General features: G+C 39.2%; 1 protein-coding gene across 2 annotated transcripts in view; it reads right to left on the reverse strand.

Annotated features, from left to right (window-relative positions):
* LOC112058396 (uncharacterized) overlaps nt 1-17,270 on the reverse strand; it is a 147,574-nt gene that overhangs the window by 6,398 nt on the left and 123,906 nt on the right. For both annotated transcript variants that reach the window (XM_052885893.1, XM_052885889.1), the window contains 4 exons: nt 10,661-11,344; nt 9,962-10,202; nt 1,120-1,286; nt 224-356 (listed from right to left, as the gene is read on the reverse strand). In XM_052885893.1, the coding sequence (XP_052741853.1) occupies nt 224-356; nt 1,120-1,286; nt 9,962-10,202; nt 10,661-11,344 (1,225 nt within the window). The remainder of the gene's footprint in view (nt 1-223; nt 357-1,119; nt 1,287-9,961; nt 10,203-10,660; nt 11,345-17,270) is intronic.

Below are 17,270 nucleotides of genomic sequence, written 5' to 3' on the forward strand. Positions count from 1 at the left end.
GTAGGGCTAACATATGAGCAACGACATTATATTTCGTGAAGAGAAGCACAAAACATGTCGCCCAACGACCGCAGAGTTGTCTCAGTCCTATCTCTTTTAAATCAAGAGCAAGCGACAGCCAACATTCGTTATTCTATAAAACCTGAAAGATTGTCAGCTTAAGTCAGCGCGATCTCCTCGACCGCAGCGAATCTCCTCTGTTAGTGCGATATATAAACAGTACCTAGAGGAGGCCAAAGAGCAAGGAGCCGAGGCGCGCGTGACCGCCTCCGTGCTGGATGCGCTGGACGCCACCGACGTGTTGGAGCGCGATCTCCTCGAGCGCAGCGAATCTCCTCTGTTTATCACACCCTTACCTGTTCAAACAACATCAATGTGAGATGGGTAAGATAAGAAAAGATAATAATTTATTTGCTGAATTGTGGGTAGTTAGTTATATTTATACAATAGTTCTAGTATAATTTTCAAAACAATCTATTCACAGTATTCATAAAAAAGTAAATTTAAGAACAGTGACCGATTTACATTTTGCTGGCTCTTCACAATAAATTTATCTGATTTGTACTTTTAGGGATACATAAATGAAATACTGTTTTGTTTATTTTTACCTAGAGTAGGTTATTGATTGCGAGGATTTTCAAATTTTGATTTAAGTTGTATTTAATACGATATTTAGTTTTATTGTTTAGGTTGGTATGCACGAGTATTAGAAGCTGTCAATAAGAAACAAGAGGAAAATATCAATCTTCCACAAAGTTACATGAATACCTACATATCGAAGTGGGAAAGTTGCAAACAAATATGAAGTTGTGAAGTAGTTATACGAGCACACGCCGTGCTCGTTACATACGGACGAGTGTGACGTCACCCCTGGTGCGCTACCGAGGAGTGATTGAACTGTTCTACAGCTACGTGATATGTTCATAAACTGAGAAAGTTTTGTTTCGAATAGTTTTCTTGAAGCAGTGTTTTGTGATCTGTTTACAGAGACGATGACGAGGAACTATAGGCAGTCGATGTTAGCTCCTCGATTGCTTGCTCGCTTATCAGTAATCGTCTCTCTGCCGTCCGCGCGCGCTGCGTGTACCCACTGGAGCACGAGGCAGTCGGAGCGCTTACCAGTAATGCTAAAGTGCCTCAGTCTATAATACTCCTCCTCTACGCCAGTGTTGGGCATGGACGCGACCCGCGCGCGCTGCTGCGGCAGACCCAGCAGCTGTCTCTCTCCCGTCCGCGATCGCTGTGCCTTGACAGACTGAGAGCGCGTGTGGTGCGGACTTCCGTACCTGCAGAACAGAAGGTAATTAGCATCCAGAGATACGGCCACAACAAGCTTACTGTTTACTATAAACGAATACAAATAGTAATAGTTAATTCAAAGGATGATTACATTTAATTAATGAATCATTATGACTATATTAAACTCAATTCACTCAATGCTCTGGACAAGCGCGGATGTACAACCTGTTTAAAAGATTACTTAAAGTCTAGCTCATTGATCTAATCTTTTAAATGTGACAAATATTTCTTTACCCCTCCGATAACACGTAGAAGCAACGAGTGGGAATCTAACCCTCCCGCTTCGACACCGGGCTTTAAGCGTGGAGTTATTTATTGAGGTTATTTACCATAAAATAATAAAATAAAAGAAAGAAATGTACTAGTTAATCGCCCATTTTGCCACCATACACTGATGCATTGTATAAGTATTAAGTATTACATATTATAAATATTATCATGTAATTCTAGCGACATCACAACCACTTTGCAATGGCTTTAAAAATGCATAGGTACACAAGTAAAAACTCAATTCAAATTGTTCCTGACGAAGCTCTATGTCTCTGAAGCTTATAACTACAACGTTGTACGAGACGTTTGCAACGTTGTATGAACGTGCTAGGTGCAACTTACTGACGACGATTTAAAGCGGCGCTTTCGGGAAACAAGGAAATTTAAACACCCTACAGGGAAACGAGGAAATTTAAACACCCAACAGGGAAACGAGGAAATTTAAACACCGTGTGGCAGGTGTTTGTGAAGGAGTTTATCGGTTCACAAATTACACTAAAGTACACGGTCTCGACAATGTCACTACTCGCTATACGTAAACCTAATGCGATATGGGTACCACTGCATTATTAGGAACTATCCATTTTAATGACAATTACTCTACTCTACATGTCAATATAAATTCTAGTAAGATACATAATTACTGAGATTGGTGAAAAATATCTGCATGAGGAGATTTCTATCATCATTCATCATCAGCCTATTATAAAAGCCCATTACATGGCTAGGCCTGCCTCCTTATAGGAGAGGTGATATGGAGCTTAGACTCACAATGCTGTTCTGATGCGGGTGGCTTAGTGTGTTAGTGATAATTATTTTAATGACCACTATAATTATGATGTTAATGAAAATGGCTTCCCATCTCGGAGCTGAGAATTTTTACTGTATTTTTTTAGAAGAAAGAAAAGCTATACTATAGCTTTAGGACTTGACACCAGGACATTGTGATCCGAAGTCGCACAAGCGAGTTACTGAATCTACGAGGTAACCATATTTCTCGTTCGAGATAAAAACTGGAACTATCTCTACTTCAATACTGAACAATTATATTTAATTAAAAAATATAAATGATACCTAAATTTTAGAATCCTCAGTTAAGGCAAAGTTGTTTAAAAGATTTCACGATTTGTACAGTTTTGATAAAAATACTTTGAAATCATGGTAATAACTTGATACTGCATCCAGGATAGTCTCCTTATGAAGATATTAGGTACATGCTCATACTTACCTAGTAACAGGGTCCAGTAATATAAAAGCATGTAAAATATAATTAATGTCTACCATGTTTTATAAACAATTAAAAATTAATGTTGTTCTTGTCGGTTTAAACTCACACGAACCCAATTTAGTTCATTTATATTGCTCGTGCAATAACATTTACATGGTTAGCGAGATTTAACACCATTAAACGGGTTAATAATGGGGTTAACATCGGGTTATAGTCGTTTGTGGGTGAAGTGGGCGGCTTTCAGGGGCGCCTTTATTAACTTGGGGTTCATTATGGTTTTTACAAACACTCGTGAAATTTACGATTTATGAAATACATTATTTTAAGGCTATGTTACACAAGAAGGCTTTGTCAAAATATTGACTGTTTCTAATAGTCTGTGATGGCTAGATCTTTGTTATTTTATAAAAGATTTTCTTTGTTCTGCATTTGTTACGTTGTGGAATTAGATTATTACGTCCGTGACGGAGGCTTCAAAAAAGCATTTTCTTGTTTTGTCAATATTTTAATCGTAATTGACATCTAAGCTTTCATAGGATTATAATAGGCTTACCGGCGCCCCGCGGTATCATCCGCGTGTTAGTTATTACAGGGATAAGACATTGCCATTGACACTTATAATCTAAGTTGCTTTCTATTGGTAAAAAAATTCAAAATTGGTTTAGTAGATTTAGATTACCCCTACAACCTCATAACCTCGCAAACTTTACTTTTAATTATAATGTTAGTATAGATTACTCAACGATTTTCTGTCAATTTTGTCTTTCGTGGAGCATACTCTACGTATTCGATTAACATCGCACCCCGCTAAGTAAAGTTAAGCTTCATGTAGACTATCACATGTGCTCAAGGAAGGCGAAGGTGCAATAAAAGGAACTGAGTGATGGGGAGATACAGAGGCTCTGTTGGCGTAGCGTGGCAGGAAGGCTTTGCTAGTGATTGATAAACAGCCTTGGCGGCATACGGCCACTAGAAACGCGGAATTATTGCATGAAACTTTTTGAGAGACATGCTAGTAGTTTCATGTGGCAGTTTATAATAAAAACGTTTGTAATTACCCTTAAATCAAATAGGTAGTAACCTCGACTAAGTAAATGTTTTTTAACATTTTGTTAAAAATGTATGAAGTACATAATATTATGGATGACACACAAAATCGTGAAGAATCCGCATTTTTTAATCCGCCAACCCGCTTTAAAGCAGCATCGTGGGTGGCTGTTATAACAGGCTGATGATGTTGATGACACTACATTCAGTAGCGGTTCACGCCGCCGGTTTCGTGGCGCCCAGCCAGCGGCGGTGTAGTTGCGAGCGTGAGAGAGCGACAGGTGAAGCCGACACACGACTGTAATCTGATGATCCCTCGGCAGTGAGCCGCGCCCGCACCCGCTACTCATTCCGATGTACCACACTACTGTAATGGGAAAAGTTTGTAGAGCTGCTAAAATAAGCTTTTTAGAAACTCTTGAAACATTTCCATTCTGACTTTATTTATACAATATTTGTATATTAATTATCTGTAAAACATTCCAGGGTGTGTATCCACGTGGCACGCCGATTCTCTTTCTACGAATGCTGACGCTTCGAAAACTAATAACATGTACGAAAATGATAGATCCGATCGACAACTTGATCACGTCACCTGTCGATGATGAACATACCCATACATTTTTTTAGTTTTGGATGTGTTAGCGTTTGTAGAAAGAGAATCGAAGTGCCACATGGCTACAGCTATACTGAGATGAGTTCTTTCTAAGCCCGGAGTTGGAAAGTTGATGTTGTTACACACCTCTGCTCCGGAGAGTACGAATTAACATGGTTAAGGTGGTTAATGAATTTAACATTAGTTATCACCCTAAGCCCGCCAATCCACATAGTAGCACCGTGGTGGGTCTATACTCCATATCCCCTCTCCTTTATAGAAGGAGGCCTGGCCAGTTTGCTGTAAAAATGGGTTGATATTCTCGCGACTTTGTTCACGTGAGTTTGGAATGTTTCTCGCAGGAACTCCCTTAGGAGGTGGCGGCGGATGCCTAGCTTACGCCACATTAACTATCTGCGAGCCAAATTACAATGCAGTCCGTTCGGTGGGTCGAGCTGTGCGTTGATAGATCAGTCAACAACGGTTACTTTACGGTTATGTAAATTTTAAATGGTGAAAATGTTATTTGAATCATTAAATACTTAATAAATAATTTGCATTCCAAATTGGCAAGATACATTTACCATCTAAATCTACCGACCACCTGTATATATAAAATGCATGTGTATATATCTGCAAATAAATATATTGATTGATTGATTATTACCTTTCAGGTTTATATATTTTATAAAAAAAGAAAAGCTCAATAATTTATAGCCCGACCCAAGGCTGGAACTATGGACCTTGTGGCCGAAACCACATAAGTTAACCACATCGAACGAGGCAGACTAGAAAAAAGTTTAAATTACAAGTACATTTGCGCCAGTGATGTAAAATAAACATTATTAATTTATTTTACCTAAATACTTTGTTGATTCAGTAAAAAGTGTGACTAAAGTTCATTAACCCATTTACGTACAAAGAAAAAGTAAATCCCGTTTAATATTAAAACGTTTCTTTCTAATTCAAATAAATGTACACAGGAAACATAAATCCTTAAGTCAAATAAGTCGTGTAATTTATGTGTAAGTTTGTCGCGACTAACTGTTGCACGCCATTATGGAAAAGGTTTTTCCACGCGCGGGAAAGCAGTAAAATTCTTCCTCCCTTCGCTGGCTGTATAATTTTTCAAAGGTATGCCAGTATTTAAACTATCGTGAGGGGTTGCTTTTGCAATTAAATAAAGAAAAAGGTACAACTCACACGTACTTGTTGGCATAGTCTATACGTTTTATTTTTAGGAAACTTGCATACAAGCACCCGAGAATTTTTTTAATTCTCTACGTGTGTGAAGTCTGCCAATTCGCATTGGGCCAGCGTGGTGGACTATGGACCTAATCTCTCTCAATCTGAGAGAAGACTCGCGCTCAGCAGCGAGCCGAATATGGGTTGATCTCGGTGTCTATTGCTTTGTGACCGCTTTGACTGAACGATTAATGTTTCTCTGCGAGATGATCTGTGAGCACTACTTTTGTCACTTTACTTTTTATCATCTGGATAATACAGTTATAGTCCTGAAAAATTGATCAGAAATTACTATCAGAAAATATCAAAACAGGCGTGGCGGCGGTAGTCAGCGTGAGTGAGCCATTAGATCGGTCGACTTATGTCGTCACGAGCAGAGATAGTACGAAGTGTTTCGTGAGTTAGGTGGGGAGTAGTAGGAGGCCGAGTATTGGCTATATAGGCGACTAGCTCATTCTTGTCGTGACGATCCGTCCACACGTTTTGTTGGATAATAATTCTTCATAGATTATTTTAGGATAGGGGAGAATGACTAGTTTTAAAAGACGTCTTTAACCCACTTTAAAGGTCACAAGTCCGGGACTTGACTTCACTCAAGGCCAACATGCACACAACATTCTTAGTGAAAATTGTTAGACTTGATAGGTTTCCATTCAATAATCGTGTTTTTTCGTTTTCTTTTAAATTCACGCACACAATGAGGTACGTCTGACAGTCGCAGGTTTTCGTTCTTTCACCACAAACTTACCTCTTTATAATATTAGTATAAAATTTTATATATGATGTCCAGTCTGAACGCAGCCTTATAACATCTGTTTATTTGTGTAAAGAATCAAATTTCACATTATTACTAAGTGGCTAATAGCTACTTTGAAATTAATACAAGCATTTCGTTTCAACAAATTGACGCTGGAATTTATTTCCAATTAAGATAAGTATCGCTCAGCGCTCTGAGCACTCGCACTCGCTGTTAACGATTTCATTGGATTGTTGCCACTTTGTTATTAGTCACGAAACATTGGTAAGTATCACACAAATTGTGTTCAAATTCCAAATGTTACAATACTTTTACATTAGTATTGAACTTACGGTAGCAAAGAAATATTCGTTGTTTTTTTGTAAAATCGTATAAGAAAGAAAAATGTTAGAGAAAACGGTCATGCCATTCCGTAGATTTTAAATAATATGAGGTAAATCAAAGTTAAAAAGATATTTTAAGTCAAAGTGCACTCCATCACCATTTTCAAAATTGTTAATTTTTGTGTGTTTTATGAAGAGATTTGAGGGCGATGAAGAAAATATAAATTTAATGAATCACTGTCTTCTTTTTCGTTGATTATAATACGAAAAAGTTGTATAAATTACCTTCTTTAAGCGGAAATACTTCCCCGTCCGAACAACGATGTAGCGAAAGCCTTTGAGGCAAAATTTGCCTCATTTCACTTTCTTTTCGTTTTTCTGCGTTAGATATAGTCCGCCTTTATTAATATTCTTTACCAGACAAGTACAAATTAAAAAGAGCTTCATTTTCTTTGATCGTTGTGGTGAATGTCGAGAGACAGTCACTGCAATGCCATTATTGTTAGGAGATGTTTAGACAGCTTCTGGCCTCGGCTTTGCTAGTATTGCATCATCATTATCAACCCATATTCGGCTCACTGCTGAGCTCGAGTCTCCTCTCAGAATGGCCGGAAGAGGGGTTAGGCCATTAGTCCACCACGCTGGTCTGGCTGGCTTAATTTCTTAAAATTCACACAAGGAGGTAGAGATCATATCCACTGGTCTATCACGGCTCCACAGTATTGCATAGCTGAGAATTTATTATATAGCCATAAATTACTAATTATTATTTTTTTATTTAATAATTAACTTGATTTGTTAATTGTTGTGAGGACAACTTAATTAACAAATCAAATTGTAACCAAAACAAGCCCTGGAATGGAAGAGAATGACCTTGAGTGGAATCGCGGAATTGTGAACGTTGTATCGGGTGAAGGACCCTAGTCCTTGACAGTTAACTAACACTCCCCTTTTCCACTCAAGTCACTCTCCCCGCCAAAATTACCCATGAAGGATAATACAACAAAAGTATCGAACGCCACGACAAGAATGAGATACAAAGCTAGACCGTAAGGCTATATCGCCAGTCGTTCCCACCTGCTGGTTTTATTATTTTTATTTTCTGTTTTTTTTTCAATATATCCGAGTCTACAAATTCGAAGACGTACTGCCAAGTGATAAACCGTTCAGGTTTCTGCGCATAAAAATAAACCATATATAATATGTCCAAGAACAAGAGCAAGTTATTGCAACGCTGTAGATCACATCGCCACTTACCATATGATGAGCACTGAATCTTACTTGTCATTGTATAAAAAAATACTTTTCCAAGGTGCATTGTTGTCTATTCCACGGGTAAGTTAAACAAAATACTTTTCTCTGACGAGTCTTATCTCAACGACGGGATTTAAAGCGCCTGCCCTTATCTGATTTCTCGTGATTTCCTCACAGCAGGAAAAGCTAACAAGACAGGAAAAACCGCTATTTAAAGGATTGTTTGAAGAACTCTGCGTGATCGAATCAGAAATGAGCAGATCCGCAGACGAACCAAAGTCACTGACATAGCTCAGCGAGTCGCGTAGCTGAAGTGGCACTGGGCAGGCCACATAGTGTGAAGAGCCGATGGACGTTGGGGTCCCAAGCTGCTGGAATGACGACCCCGCACCGGAATGCGCAGTGTTGGTTGACCCCCCACTAAGTGGACCGAAGACATTAAGCAAGTTGCAGGGAGCCGCTGGATGCTGGCAGCTCGAGACCGTTTTGTTTGGAAGTCCATGCAAGAGGCCTATGTCCAGCAGTGGACGTCCGTCGGCTGATAATGATGATTATGATGATGAAGAACCATGGCTCGGGAATATTACACTAAACACGCGAATGATATAAAACGGATGGCGCCAAAATGGAAGACGAACAGAAAACTAAATTGTTTGTAAAATATACTTCAGCTCTCAGGGTTGATAGAATACTAACTACTTATATATTTTATTTGTAACCCATGAGAACTTATTTTTGAAGATATACTACGAGTAGAACATGTAGGTATATTTTATTTTAGATATTTCTTAGAGTTGTGCACTGACTTCACAATGTTCATCACAAAATGTTTTATTGTGAAGGCACAGGCTCGTAACGTGGAAGTAGTTGTGGATTTGTATCGGGTCTTGGTAACGCTGCCGTTTCATTAAAGGATAATACAAAAATAATTAAATAAATTATTTATAACTAACCTAACCTTCAGGAGAAATTGACTTAAAAATATTAAAATACACAGAGCTTCTCAACTGGAGTATGCTTTAATATAATATTTTTGTCAATAATCCTGGATACATTTATATTAAGGTTAATTAATTAATTATTCTTTTTCAATGTTGCCACCCCTAAAAGACTAGCGGAGCGTCGGGTAGATAAATGGCGAAATGTTTCAGTTAATAAAATAAACGTCCGCTGGCCCTTGTACTCGGCGGAAATCGGATTAAGGTGAAAAAAGGAATTTTATTTAATTACTACAATTTTGCGAAAGAGAAATAATGGAGAATTATGGTCTATTATTTCATTGTTATTCCCCACTTTACCAGAATAGGTATATTTACTCGTAGCTTCTAAAACACAGTGTTGCTTATTTATTCAACATCGCACATGCATTATCACAAACACAAAGCCGATAGCACTGTGCCGATAGCGTCACTCATTAAAGTCAGTAAGTACATGTACGTACACGTTAAGTTATTTTATTGTAATACTAGCCCCACCTTTTTACCCACGTAGTTCCCGTTCCCGTGGGAATACGGGAATAAAATATAGCAAATGTCACTCACAAAACGTGGCTTTCTAGTGGTAAACGAATTTTCAAAATCGGTTTAGTAGATCGAGAAATTACTTCCTACAACACCACAAACGTTACCTCTTTATAGTCATTTTTTGCTGATTATGCTCGTGCTTTTTTCTAAGAAATTTTTAGTTAAAATTCTCAGCCCGGAGTCAGGAAGTTGATGGTGCCGTCGCGTCAGTCCCGCTCATTACCATTACCATTACCATCTTATAGTGGTCGTCATTGAATATTATTATACTAACTCCGCCAACCCGCATTGGAGCAGCGTGATGGGTCTAAGCTCCATATCCCCTCTCCTACAAGGAGGACGGCTTTGCCTTGTAGTGGGCCGTTGGAATAGGCTGATAATGATAACGGTGACTCTTAATAGAATAGAGTATCAATATACCTCTTGTCAAACTCGTGCAGGTCCTCGGACGTGAACTGGCTCGTCACGTCCAGCAGCTGCTGGATGTGGTCGCTGCAGACCCTGCTTGTCCTCCTCCCGTCCTCCCCGTCTCGCACCAGGATGGTGGAGCAGCCACCGTAGTCCAGCGACAGCGACGGCTGCTGCACCACTATCGTGGTTCTGCCCGCTGGCATGGATGATGCGGAGTCCAGGGGATTGGCGGTCACGTGGACTTGAGCGGCTGCGGTCAGAAAGACATTACATTAAATCATCCCAACCTCACACTCACACGATGGCAAAGTTGGACATAGTGCTTCATACGCTGGCGTTTTTTTTAATTTGGCACTCAATTTTTTAAATAGGCAACTAAAAGGGAGTAAATTATATGACCAACTAATATCCTTTTTGGATCAGTGGCCAGTTAGCCTATATGATTCGTATCGAAAGATACAGGTTCAAGTCATTCCTGCCTGCTCTGACTAGCAGCATGGTGAGTTTATGCCTCCTTCCCGTTCCTATTAGAAGAAAAGGCTGGCTCTGTAGTGAGCCAATTAGGCAGATAATCATGAAGACAAATTGCACAGACGCGCATTGTTTGTGCCATTCAGGTCAAAAGGTTTTTAAAATAATTATAAGTAATACTTATTATTCAAGTAGAAGCATTAGCATACTTCTTATTCAAGTAGAAGTCACGGATACCTGTGGACTGTCTCCTGGAGCACGGCGGTGGGACGGAGTGCTGGTGAGTGGAAGATCTTCTGCGGCTCGGCGTGAACACTTCTGTGCCTTCCAACTGTCTTCTTAATTTCGCAACCTCATCCTTATAGTACTCCTGCTTTTCTTTCTTCTTGTTCTTCGTCCGCGATTCGCTACCTCTTCTTTTCACAGTTTCGGGCTCAAAATCAAAATGCGTTTCATATTTCACTTGGTTTACTTTCGGACTTTTGGGTGGTTCGATTTTCGGGTCGTAGGGTATTTGAATAGAAGTCGAAGGCCCGCCTAGGCCGGTTTGACTGACTTGGGTTTTGTTGCGAGGTTTGTCATTTTTTTTGGGATCAGGTAAGGGGACGTCGAAGACGAATTTTGCGGGACCGGGGCGGGGGGAGTCTATCGTGTCGGTGGCGGACTGGGGGATGGTGTACGCTGGGGCGTCGAACTCGCAGCTGTCCTGTGCTCGATGGTAATGGGGAGGTGCCGTGCTGGGGGGGTCCTGATGTTCGGGGAGGGGTTGCGGGGGCGGAGGCTGCGGAGGGTCGGCGTCGATGAGGTCGGGCTCGGCGTCCATGGAGTCATCGGTGCCGGTGACGGAGGTGAGCGCGGTGGCGGCGGAGTCGGTGCTGGTGTTGATGGTCTTGTCGGAGGTGGTGCTGCTGCCCATCACCACTACCTGCAACATTACACACTATGTAAATATATCAGTATATTTAACCGGCCTACTACAGGGCCAAGCTAACTCTCATGAGTGGAGAGATATGGAGCTCAGACCCACCACGCTGACTGGGCTTGGTTCAAATCGCTTGGAGTTACGTCTTTGCCGGTAACTAGCCACGCCTACCAGGAAAGACCTGACTCAATATAGAAAAGTAAAAAATCCTAAAATGACCCGCGTTGGTAATCGAACCCAGAACTTTACTGTTGCAAGGCACAGCACCGACTGCGACAGAGAGGCCGACAATATTCATCAATCATTTATTTCTGTAGGTAATATTTCAGACTTCTAATCAATCTAGCTTTGCTGATCGGTGATAGATTGGCGAATTTACAAATTCGATTTGAAAAGTTTCACCAACTCTCTGAAATGAAATATTAAATATAGAAAAAAATATTTGACGTAATAAATATGTATTCAAAGTTCGAAAAAAAAATCAATGTATTATCTACTTACGAGAATAATAGGTAAATCCTAGATCTTATACAAAACATTCAGTTATTAACTATGATCTTCACATGGCAAACTTTAAACAAGACAAAACAGCTACTTTAAACTTTGGAACAATAATAAATGAGTCCGTGCTGTCTGTGCTTAAGTGCAGCCTTATAATTTCTCCAACACAGTTTGCCAGCGAATTGCAAAAGCCTGATTATCTTATATTTATGCGGATATTTATGAAGCAAACTGTCTATTCATCTTTCATGTTATTCAAATTCACGTTTCAATGTTTTAGAAGCCATTAGCTCGGGAGCTGGTGCGAGGTATCGAGAGCCATTAAATAAAATGATATCTATACTAATATTATAAAGCTGAAGAGTTTGTTTGTTTGTTTGAACGTGTAATCTCAGGAACCATCAATCAATTCAGGTCCGATTTGAAAAATTCTTTTGGTGTTAGATAGTCCATTTATCGAGGAAGGCTATAGGCTATATTTTATCCACGTATTCCTACGGAAACGGGAACAACGCGGGTGAAACCGCGCGGCGTCAGCTAGTTTATGAGAAGGAAGTGCAAATTGGGTCATGGTGAAATATTTAAAAAGTAATATGCTTAGTTGCACGGAAGAGGGTCTGGATCCTTCAAACTTGCTACTTTTCAAATTGTCCCAACTACACAATTACCCAAACTTACCGCATGTTAGGAGCTGCCAAATTATTAGTCTTCTTAAAATAAGGCAAGTCTAGCTATCGCAGGCTCTCTCTCTATAGCGGAGCATCTTAAATAGAATGTTGTAATAAACAAGTGATCTTTCACAAAGTAAGGCGTAAGCACTCATCCGCTCAATCTGAATATTCAGAAAGGGTACAAAGGGCGGTGCCTTTATCGAGGCTTTCTGTTTGATTGTGAAGGAAATCCTTTTTATTTGAGCGCCGGAGCCGTACACAAGTACACAGGGATTGAAGTGTTCCCGTAATACATTACTAGCATCTGAACAAGTTGGCGTGTTTGTTTGGAAAGTTTTTAGGATCACTCGGTGAACGCGAAAAAAATTGTATTTTTATTCTCTCATTTATTTATTTCACCTATTTTTTATTTAAAAATGTTATTCATATATTCATACAAAATGTAATAGAATCAAAGTTATATAGTCAGTGATAGCATCGTAGACAGAGTAGTTAACAGACAGATTTGAAGTATACATCAAATTTTCCCCGAAAGAAAAGGTTCGATCCATATGTAACCTAGAGTTTGGATTGTGGTGGTGACTGACTGGTGGTGATCCAATGGCGAAACCTCCTCCATCCATCAACAATTCCAGTACAAAGCGCTAAGGAACATGATTGTGAAAATTATGTCCCTTAACGCTTTACTTGTCTGTTTGTACTACAATCAATTGTACTACAATCAATTGTACTACAATCAATTGAACTACAATCAATTGTACTACAATCAATAAAAGTTATGTTTATACAATTTTGTATCGAATAAAAATAAACGCCTGGCTGTTGATATCGTACATCGCGACATGAGGTCGTAATCCTCCTCTGGGGATGTCAATCCCATTATGTTACATGAATCAAAGAGTTACGTGAAGCCTGATAATTCCAAATTAAATGTTCGTTGATGCGAAACGAGTATGAATAATTGTCGAGTCGCGAGCGATGTGGCGTGACAATGTCGCTTTGTATCCACGCCGCGGGGAGATACAGCGCGATCATTTGTCGGGCGCTTTGTAGTGATAGCGTAGCGGCAGCGGCTTGTCGCGAACGATCGTAGCATCGTAGACAGAGTAGTTAACAGACAGACAACATACATCTACCTCGAAAAAGAACAACGTATCATATGCGTGAACTCAGTAACAAAACGAGATGCCTTTTTTACAAAAAATGGTTAAAACAAGAATAAACGATGTATGTGTGAACTTACAACATGAACTTGTAAGCTTAAAATATATTGCTGAAAAAATAATGAATTAATCGTGTAGGTATACAGCTACACGATTAATTCATTATACAGCTATACATACAGCTTACACTGAGAGCCTACATAGCCAGACATACCTCATTTTATGAAGTTAGTCAGCCCATGCGCATACCCATACCACACTAGGTTACTGTACAGTGTACATACGTAAGGTAAGTACAGTAGCCAAGTGTGAAGTTTTGAACGGTGGCAGCTTTCAAGCACTCATCATTATCAGCCTATTTTAATGGCCCAGTACAGTCTCCTGAATGGGAGAGGATATGGAGCTTAGACCCACCGCGCTGTTCCAATGTGGGTTGGGGGGCTCAAGAGTGATAATGTTAAATTTATTAACACCCACTATCAGATGTAACAGGCATGGGTAACACCACCAACTTCCCAACTCCGGACTGATAATTTCACCGACAATTTCTTTGAAAGAAAGAAAAACGATATTTCATAACCCACTGAAATCTAGGACCACGTGATCACCATAATGGCTAACCACTGAACTGACTGACTCAATGACTCAGTCAAGCGCTACATTGTATAAAATAACAAGTTAATAAAAAGCATATAAATATAGAGCGCAGTGTGCAGCGACCTGGATCCAGAGCACGGGAGCCACAGGTTAGTTCAGTAAACAATTCGCTCCAGTTTTAGATTCAAATTCATTCTGAACAGATTATTTCTCTGTTAGGTGGAAACACAAATTCGTGAATAAATTTGTGAAATTAATTTGGAGCTGTCCGCTACACAGATTCCTTTATACATAACGTGCACTCAATTTCCATAACGCTGGCGTTCTATATTTTTCGAGTTGAGTGAAATTCCATATCCGAGTATAATGTAGCACTTCTGTTATTTTTGGCGGGTTAGTTGACTTAAGGGGTACATATGCTATTTGAGAAACTAATGTATATTCGTACGTCCCTACTTCAGTATCCATTGTACACTGCAGAAAAATGTTAAGAAAGTTACGTTATTTGTGAGTGTCATTGGCGTTTTTTAATCCCGTCTTTCCGCGGGGTGTTAGGTTATTTTCAAATATTCACAAAGTTACAAAATGGAGGGTAGAAATGAAGAACTAACTATATTATAACGTGACGTAGCAGCGACATTACTTGCTGGTAGAGGAAACACCTCCAGCAGGTCCCAGTACTTGTCGTTAACTTTATCTAAATACCTCCTTTTTATAATAATGTAAACAATTAATATAGATAGATGCATCGAAATGCGTCAAATTAGTAGCAGAAGGTTATAAAGAAAATATAGGTAGGTACTTATAAAAATCTTTTGGAATACGATGTTTTCAAAATTTTTTTTTATGTCATCTGCTTAAAACTACATTATTCCTACGCTAGGCGTGCTGGTTTAATTAATACAAATAACTTGTGAGTATTGCCCGAAAATTCTTGTTGTTGTTAAAGAACTGAAAATCTTATTTCAACCTTACGATTTTCCAATATCGGGCGACCGGCAGAACACAAAAATCTTTTACCGTAAACAGCACCTATAAACTCTGAACTAGCTCCGAGAACATTTAAAACTGTCAAATTCATTACAACTTCCTCGAGCGAGCAAGTTAAAAGCTTTCAAACGAAAATGAGGCACTTTGGGAATTTGTCGAATGCAATTTGCGTGTTAATTATATTACGGAGTTGGCGCCTCTTTGTTCCTTTTAATTTCGCGTTAATATTCTACTTTCTACAACTCGTAGCGACGAGCACAGTACAGCTGCTGGGACTCGCTTTGTTCTACACAGATTATTTTTTATCACACTTTATAAATAGGAGGAGGATTTTTTATTTATTATTAGCACGTGCTCGTATTGTACTGCCTTGCAGTGGCTAAGGATGGAACTGAAATGAAGGTAAGCCGTCCCTAAGAAATTCGTATAGCCTTATACAAATTCCGGTTTCTCATAAATCTAGATACAGTATAACAGTGAATGCATTGATTTTTAAAGGTAAACCGGCGGGAATCGGCTTGCATGAACTTCGCCACTGCTACCTCGTTAGTACAGTGGTTATCCTATAAGGCTTCGGATCACGAGATTTTAGATTTGAGTCCTAGATCGAGCTCTGATATACTGAGTTTATATTTCTTTCAGTAATCATCCTCATCCCGGAATTAGGTAGTGTTGCACCTTCGTGCTTCGGAGAGCACGTTTAGCCGTCGATTCCGGTCATTTTCATTAAAGTGTGTAACTTTTTTTATAGCGTGGTGAGTCTAAACTACATATCCTTTATTTTATAAGTTGGAAAGCCTGATCCTGTACTGGGCCGTTCAAATAGGCTGACAATGATGAACAATTTTCAATTGCAAGGAGGAATTGGAAAATATTAAGTTTCAAATGAAAACCTTTTCATATCTTTTCATAAGCATAGCAGACGATTTTAAAAACAAATTCGCAACAGCGCTTACATAATTATATCAGGTAGATATAATACTATATACCTACCTATGCATACCATTTAATTATGTATCATGAAAACAAATTTAAACTCTGTGCCAAGTTGGTTCAATTTGACTTAACCCCAATCTACCGGTACACGCTGACGCATCGAGGTCGAACGTACCATCGGCTTTATGCGCTAAAATGAGTAATAGCTTCCAACTAGCAGCCCCTCTTTCAGGAAAATAATCTAAACGCTTAAGGGAAACGGAAAATTTGTGGAAAACTTCCATGAATTTCCGCTTGATAAGAATTCCTGGTATTTCTGTATAGATACGATATTTTCCATTATTAGCTATTAGACCCGAAATAGAAACGACCTTTACCTATATGTTTATTTGATGAAAGGTTAAAAATATATTTCGTGTAGATTGTTTAAAAACTCTTGGCCAGACCACCTTTAACCATTAATATAATTGATATTGGTTTAACTAAAGACATTTGTTGATAGTTTTTTTTTATATTTTAGAGTCTACTATCATATACAAAAACAAATCTTAATGTATAAATGCGAAGTTCACCATCGAAAACCACTTGACGTACAAACATGAAATTTGGCAGGGAGGTAGCTTACAGTTAGTAGATATCCGCTTAGAATGGATGTTGCAAGAGGGCCGGATTAAGGAGGTCCAAGGGCGCACGAAGCCGCGGGCGTCCTAAAAACCTACTTTTACGAAATCGGTTAAAAGAATACTATGATTAAACACTTAGTAAAAAGGCACGGGTATAACAAGAAGATTTTCAATAAAGAATTAGCATTTTAGATTTAAACTGAGAGCGATGCCTCGCAGGCGCTCTCTAGTGCATGAATATTAAAGAGTCGACAGATTTGCATAATTTCACCCAACCGAGAGATTTCCAAAATTGTTTGACCGTGTGACGCGTAGCTGTCGATTGTATTTTGATTTGATCGCCTTCTGTGCGAACTCTTTGTTGATCAAAATTGAGCTACACAAAGTTCTAATGACATTTTTACAAAAAGTCTAGATATCACAGAACATGATAGCGCCATAGCT

This window comes from Bicyclus anynana, chromosome 2, assembly GCF_947172395.1.
Source record: "Bicyclus anynana chromosome 2, ilBicAnyn1.1, whole genome shotgun sequence".
Classification (NCBI taxonomy): domain Eukaryota; kingdom Metazoa; phylum Arthropoda; class Insecta; order Lepidoptera; family Nymphalidae; genus Bicyclus; species Bicyclus anynana.